Source organism: Athene cunicularia (genome assembly GCF_003259725.1).
Source record: "Athene cunicularia isolate RWA chromosome 4 unlocalized genomic scaffold, athCun1 chr4_part3, whole genome shotgun sequence".
Taxonomy (NCBI): Eukaryota; Metazoa; Chordata; class Aves; order Strigiformes; family Strigidae; genus Athene; species Athene cunicularia.
In genome coordinates, this window is record NW_020799100.1 from 12,236,687 (window position 1) to 12,244,239 (window position 7,553).

The 7,553-nt window shown below is 48.9% G+C and overlaps 2 protein-coding genes across 2 annotated transcripts; one reads left to right on the plus strand and one right to left on the minus strand.

Moving 5' to 3' along the window:
- Positions 1–121: 121 nt before the first annotated feature.
- On the plus strand, positions 122–3,938 carry ERCC6L (ERCC excision repair 6 like, spindle assembly checkpoint helicase). Its single transcript, XM_026848520.1, has one exon. The coding sequence runs from the start codon at positions 330–332 to the stop codon at positions 3,936–3,938; it is 3,609 nt and encodes a 1,202-aa protein (XP_026704321.1). The 5' UTR covers positions 122–329.
- Positions 3,939–6,585: 2,647 nt separating this feature from the next.
- Positions 6,586–7,528, minus strand: PIN4 (peptidylprolyl cis/trans isomerase, NIMA-interacting 4). Its single transcript, XM_026848788.1, has 2 exons — positions 7,327–7,528; positions 6,586–6,761 (listed from the first exon to the last, which is right to left on the minus strand). The coding sequence occupies exons 1-2, from the start codon at positions 7,408–7,410 to the stop codon at positions 6,603–6,605; spliced, it is 243 nt and encodes an 80-aa protein (XP_026704589.1). The 5' UTR covers positions 7,411–7,528; the 3' UTR covers positions 6,586–6,602.
- Positions 7,529–7,553: the final 25 nt, after the last annotated feature.

Below are 7,553 nucleotides of genomic sequence, written 5' to 3' on the forward strand. Positions count from 1 at the left end.
GGGTCGATGGGCCCGTGGGAGGACGGGAGCGGCGGAGGTCCCGGGGAGCGGGGCGCCGGGCCGGGCCGGGCCGGGTGTAGGCAGTCGTGGCGCGGTCGGTACCTCACGGTGGCTCTTGTAGGCTGGTGAGCAGCGCGAAGGCGGCGGCGGGCGGTGGAGAGCTGGAGGAGGCGCTGCGACTGTTCCGGTTGGCGGCTGCCATCCGCCCCAGCGAGAAGCTGCAGGGCCGTATCCAGAAGGTGGAGGAGGTGCTGGCCACGGCGGCGGAGCAAGAGGAGGCGGAAGGCTTCGTGGATGTGTGTGGCAGCGGCCTGCTGATCTACGGGGAGATGCACGGGAAGCTCTTCCAGCACCAGCGGGAAGGCATTGCCTTCCTGTACCGCCTGCACCGGGAGGGTAGGCCTGGTGGCATTCTGGCAGATGACATGGGCCTGGGCAAGACGATCCAGGTCATTGCCTTCCTCTCAGGCATGTTTGATGCCGAGCTCATCCAGCACGTCCTGCTCATCATGCCCACCACTCTGGTCAGTAGCTGGCTGGCAGAGTTTGCCCGCTGGACCCCCGGCCTGCGTGTCAAGGAGTTCCATGGCACCAGCAAGATAGAGCGCACCAGAAACCTGGAACGGGTCCAGAGGAAGGATGGCATCATCATCACGAGCTACCAGATGCTCGTTAATAACTGGAAGCAGCTTGCCACCAGCCACGAGCAGGAGTTTGTCTGGGACTATGTCATTCTCGACGAAGCACATAAGATCAAGTGCCCCTCTAACAAAACGACCAAGTGTGTGTATGCAATTCCTGCAAAGCATCGCCTCCTGCTCACGGGCACCCCAGTGCAGAACAACCTGCGGGAAATGTGGTCCTTATTTGACTTTGCATGCCAAGGATCTCTCTTGGGAACAGCCAAAACTTTTAAGATGGAATATGAGAATCCTATTACTAGGGCAAGGGAGAAGGATGCAACTCTAGGCGAGAAAGCACTAGGACTAAAGATATCTGAGAATCTAATGACAATTATAAAGCCGTATTTCCTCAGAAGAACCAAAGAAGATATCAAAAACAATCATGCTGACAAACCAGATGCTCCTCTTCCTGAGAATAGTGCTCCTGTCATGCCATCTCTCACTAGGAAAAATGACTTTGTTGTGTGGGTGTACTTGGCACCAGTGCAGGAAGAAATCTACAGGAACTTTCTCTCTCTGGATCATGTGAAAGAAGTGCTGATGACAACCCGATCACCTTTAGCCGAGCTGACTGTTTTGAAGAAGCTGTGTGACCACCCCAGGCTTCTGTCTGCAAGAGCATGTGTCCAGCTGGGCTTGGAAGAACAGCAGTACTCTGAGCAGGATCATGAGAGTGAAGCAGGTATGCTTTCAGGTGCTAATAAAATAGATCATCTCTCTGATGAAACTGTGATTCAAGAGTCTGGGAAAATGCTGTTCCTTGTAGGACTTCTAGAAAGACTGCGAGAAGAGGGACACAGAACCCTGGTATTCTCACAGTCGAGGAAGATGCTGGATATCATAGAGCATGTCTTGTCTCACAGACAATTCAAGATCATGCGTATTGATGGAACGATAGCCCACCTAACAGAACGGGAGAAACGCATTAATGCCTTTCAGAGTAACAAGGACTATTCTGTCTTCCTGCTCACTACACAAGTTGGTGGTGTTGGTATAACCTTAACAGCAGCCAGTCGAGTAGTGATCTTTGATCCCAGCTGGAATCCAGCTACAGATGCTCAGGCTGTAGACAGAGCTTACAGGATTGGGCAAAAAGAGAATGTAGTCATTTATAGACTGATTACCTGCGGTACAGTGGAAGAGAAAATATACAGGCGACAAGTATTTAAGGATTCGTTAATAAGGCAGACTACTGGTGACAAAAAGAACCCATTTAGATATTTCTCCAAACAGGAACTAAGGGAGCTCTTCACGTTAGAAGATACTCGAACATCTGCAACTCAGATTCAGCTGCAGTCTTTGCATGCCACCCAAAGAAACACTGATCTGCAGCTGGATGAACATATTGCTTATTTGCACTCCCTGGAAATGTTTGGAATTTCTGATCATGACCTGATATATACGAGGGAAATAGCTCATGAGGAGCAGGTTGAGAGTGAAGAAGCCCATCAGTACATTCAACGGAGGGTACAGAAAGCCCATGAGCTAGTTCAGTTAGAGTCTCAGCTTAGAGACCAGAGGATAGAGAGCATCAGAAATGTTTGTGAAGAGATGGGGCAAAGACCACCAGAATTGCCTTCCAAGCCAAAGAAGTTTTCTCCAAAGTTGAGCAACATAAACCGCTTTGTTTCACCACCAGTAGCTGATGAACATGAAAATGATGGAGTTATTGATCTTACAGAGGACAAGGACATCCAGATTCTTAAAGTCAGCTCCACAATGACAAGTTTGACTATTAACGACTTGGATGAAGAGAAACTGGCACAAGATGTGTCCAGTATGGATACAGAGCTGCTTAATACCAGCCAGATAGTGAAACAATCCAAAGTGCAAGAATCTGAGCAAAACCTTGAATCAAGCATTATACCATCATCACCTGGACTTCATCAACTTGATAAAGAGAGTCAGAGTCTCAAACAGGAACAGAGTTCCCATGTAAATTCAGACAGCTTGACTGAGGCAGGGAATGGCCTGTCTGGGCACGATCAGCATTCCTCTAATGAGTCTGGTATGGCTGACGATCCCAAAAGGCTGAGAGATGCAGAAATGTCAGATCAGGTACTTGACCCACCTGCTGCCTTGGGGACAGATAAGAATGACATTTCTGATCTAGCTTTGGCTGCGGCAATGCCAAGTTTATCAAATGTTACGCCAGAAATCTGTGCTGGGCTCCAGAAGTCTCGTGTGTTGGAAGCCAGCTTGGAGGGTATGTCTGTGCCATCTCTCCAGGATGAAGTTGACTTCAATCTGGTCCTGGAAGAGTCTGAAGATGGATGGCAAGATGCCTCAAATAAGGAAAGATCACTGGAACACCCAGAAAAGGAGGGCTTCCAACTAAAAGCAGAAAGCTTTTGTAAATCTCCAACAAAAAAATCTCCAACAAAAACTTGGCTAAGTGAGAACAGTAACTGTGGAAAACCCTGTCACACAGCTGAAGAAGAGCCAAATAACTCCCTGCAGGGGAGTGAAGCATCAGAGGAAAGCATTGGTGCCTTTGCTTTTGGTAGAAAGAAATGCTTAAGAAGAATTGTTTCAGACAGTGAGGATGAAGAACATTCTATTATGATCTTGGAGGAAAACCAACCTGAAAAAAGGCCCTCTCCCTTGAACAGCCCTGTACATCAATTTCTGGAAGGAATTAGTGCATCCACTCCTAAATGTGACAGAAATATGGCAAAAGCCATCTTTTCTCCCCCACTAACTAACAGTGGTAACAGGTCTACTGCTTCCAGGCAATCTATAATCAACAAGGTGGTAGATGAGTTTGAGGAATTAGGAGAAATGGGAACCACTGATGATGAAGACAATGATGACAGTGATGAAGAGCACAACAATCTTGTGGAAGAAGCAGCTGAAGAGTGTAGTGGGGAATCTGCTGAGCCTGAAGAAGAACCTGCTGGAGAAACACTTGATACAGGTGAAGAATCTTTCCATCTAGACAGTACGTCCTTTGAGCAGTCTGAAGCAGATGAGACAGAGTCATCTCAGGAGGAATCCACTGGTGATGCTGAGCTGCAGCCGGGTGAGCATATAGACTACTTCACCCAGAAAAGCGTTTCTGAAAAAGAGGTTGGTCAGAGTTCCTCTCCTGCCGGTGATTACAATACCTTGGTAGTCAGTGGGAAGAAACTTAAAGATGACGGAAAATTACAGGAGGCGTTGAACTGTTTCCTGCAAGCGCTTGACATAAAAAGTGGAGATCCTGAAGTTATGCTTATGACTTTAAACTTGTATAGACAGCTAGCCCAGAAATGAAGTATGTATACTTTCACTGAGCTTAGTCTTACTTTTTCTCATTAAATGTTTTTCAGAACTACATTACTTTTTTTTTAACTAGCTTAAGACTGATGGCTGCAATACACTTCTGTCGTGATGACTGAACAAACTGAGCAACTCCTGTGTGAGGAAACAGTCTTAAGAGTCACCTGGTGGGTGCTGGGGAAGGGACTTCACTGTGGACTCAGTTCACAAAGATTAAAATGGTTCATGCTCCTGTCTGATTATTTAATTTTAAAAGTCTTCTTTATGTCTAACCCCCCCTCCAAACTTGCAGCCCTGGCTTCATCTTTCTGCCCTTCAGATCCTGCCGCTGCCTCTCTCCTGAGAGGATGCTGAGGGTGTGGTTCCATGGCAGCTTCCCGCAGTCCAAACTCAAGCTGCTGTAGTTCTTACCTCCTTGACTTGAAATACACTGATTTGTCTGCCTGAACATCACCCACCATTTGGGTGAGCTGGATGTGGGTGCAAAGGAGAGAACAGAGATACTGCAACCTGGTTTTAAGTTGGTCTGAGAATGTATTTGCTGTGGAGGAGAAAAAAAAGTTGGTTGCTGCTATAAATCCTCCAAGCAATGGAGGCCAGCACACCATCTGCCTGGTGCCAGGTCTGACACCAAATGTGGCGCTGCAGAAACCCTTCTGCTCAAATCTCTGACAGACTGCAGTTGCTGTAGAAGGGGTATGTAGGTGCAGAAGGATGGGAAGAGCAATTAGACCTTGACTGCTGCAAAGTGCTGAACTCAAACCTCTCAGTATTGCTGGAGGAGTCAAGGGCTTCAAAGGAGACTCTAGTCTGATGTCTGGCCCCTTCACCCAGCCCCCCCCCCCTCCTCATATCTTTATTTCCCTCTGAGTAGCACAGTGAAAGACTGCTGTCACACAAAGGCAGCAGGAGGGGGAAATACTGGTTTCAAAGTTTTGAGCTGCTTTTCCTCTAACCTTCTTCCCACATACAGTTTAGCTGTGGTAGATGAAATATTTCTCTCTGGTACTGTAGGCACAATGAAGCTATGAAGTGGGTTTGTAGTTCAGAATCATGCAAGCTAAAAATCAGAAGAACCTTGTTTTGGCTTTTAGCAATGCTCTGCTCACCTGAACTGCCCCTCTGCCACCACACTGAGATAAACTTGGCCAGGGTATGCTCATCACTATGCCTTCTGTAGGATCTTTCCTTGTGACAATACAGCAGAGAATTTTGATGTTTCCTCATGTCATGTTCATGTTTAGTGTCTAGCAAGTTTTCCTTCTGTATTACAGTGTGATAGCAGGGGACACTTGCACCTTGCTGAGTTTTGCATTTTTTGGAGAGGAAACTGGTCTGCTGAATTTGAATCCTTTGTAGTAGGAGACACGACAAACAAACAATGATACTGTTGGTACAGGAGATGCACCAATGAGCTTTTGCTAATAGGTAGAACAAAGCTCTGGTAGCCTGGAAACAAGTAGTTTATTAATAGAGCATTCCTTAAATGAGGCCACATCTCATATTGTAGAAAGGCCTGTCTGCCTTTCATAACAAAGTATTAATGAACTAGAGCTTTGCAATCATTTGTTGGTGCCTCTGAGCTTTCCATTTTCATAACAAAACACCCCAAAAAAGGAGGGAGGAGAAAGACCTGCCCTGGTTTTGGTCTCACTTCTTCCTTGTATATGATCTTGGGAAGGGCCTTTTTTTCTCTTTGATGTCTTCTTCCCATTTCTGAGCACTCTGACATGGCATGTAGCTTGCAAGCAAAGCTGGTGTGTTTGCTAGAGACGTGCCCAGTTTGAGTGCTGCCTTTCTTCACAAAGGGGATCACTGCACTGGGATATTTATTGCTAGGATCCAAGAGGTAATGTGCTGTCTCATTTGCATCAATCATTCCATCGTTCAGGTAGTTTTACCAAAAGGATGAGGTGCAGCCTGCTAGGCTTGAGACGTGTACGGCACACCTAGCAGTAGGGGAATGCAGGAAGCCACAAGCAAGCATTTAGTGGCTCTCCTCTCATTCAAGCCTGAGTTACACAATTTCTTTCCCCAGCTTCGAGTGGATAGAATATAGCTTTAGGCATGGGTAAATTTGTATTGGGGAGGACCCCTTCCCCAAAATCCCCTTCCTCACCTCTGACCAGCCAGGGTGCCTCCAGCCCTGCCCTGACCCCCCCCCCCCCCGCCTGGGGCAGTGACCACTGGCTCTAGTTGCAGGGGGTACCTGCTCTCTACCACAAGGACTGTCCTCCAAGTCTGAGCTCTGGAGCAGAAACTGTAGCATAGGAGCTGTCTTGTCTCCACTGGTGAGGCCTGGGGAACCCCTCTCTCACTTTCAGCATCATTTACATTTGCAGACAAAAGTCTAACCACCTTATTCAGGTGGACAGATCATTATCTCTGCACCTGGGGAAAAGCAAGAGGCTGGCCTGCCAGGCAAAGCAGATTTCAACAACTGTAAAAAGCTCATTTCACCTTTTCCAGGGAATGCTTTACCTCTCTAGGCATGGCCCTGTTCTCTTGTCAGCTGCAATCTGTGTGTCCTGCCACAACAGCCAGGACAGCTGGCTGCCTCCACGCACACTGCTAGTTACAACTGACTGGCTCCAAGGTCAAGGTGTGTGGGAAGTTCTTGGGATTCAAGCAGTCAACGAGGTCATGGTCATTCACATTTTATTTTCTGCCTTCCACCATGATAATGTGGTACCCGAACTTTGTTTTGACAGGTGGGTCTGTATACACTGGCTTGTCCATGCTGCTCACGGGCAAGGCGAATGCTGCTTCCTGGAAAGGTCCCACCATGGAGCCTCTGGTCATCCAGCCCAAGTCTCCCTGGAAGAAGGAACCATCAGGCTTAAGCTTTGAGAATCTCACTGCAACAGTGGCTTTAACAGCAGGGAGGGTGTGGATGTGGCAATGGGACAAGAAACCTGTCCTGGCAGCATCTGTCTTGGCAGTATGCACCACTGTGAGGGGAGGAGACCACAGGGAAGAGCTCCTCACACAGGGCTGCCTCAGCAAGCACTGGCTGGCTAAAGCCACGGAAGGTTTGGGCTCTCCTCTCCCCAAGTGCTGGCCTGCTGCTGTGGGACTCATATGCCTCAGCTCTGCAGCAAAGAAGTATTTACAGCTAAGCTACAGGCACCTGCTTGTGCCTTTGCCTAGCAGTTAAGGCTGCCCACAACCAGTGTTCATGCACCGACTGGGAACACTGGGGGTGCTGGGCTTGAAGCTATTGCAACAAGCTATTTGAAGGCACCTGGGAAGGACTTCCTAGTAGCAACCTCCTTCAGACACACCGTGATGGCCAGCACGGGACCAGGTTCTCTCGAATGCAGCTGTCCCCGCTGTTCCCTCCCATGAGCACGCCCGTCGAGGCTGCAGGCCCAGCACGTACCCCTTGCCTGGCTTTGTCCTCGCTGTACTGCGAGGCGACTTCGCTGAAGCGCAGGCCGGACTTCAGCTTCTCCATGGCCTCCATGGCTTTGCCGTGCTTTTCGCACAGTATGTGCCGAACCTGGGAGCGAAGCGGCGCCGTGGCGGGCAGGGCAAGCGGGCCGGGCCGGCCGCTGGCTGCCCGTGTGCCGAGGGAGGAGCGGGGAGACCCCCGAGGGACCCTGCCCA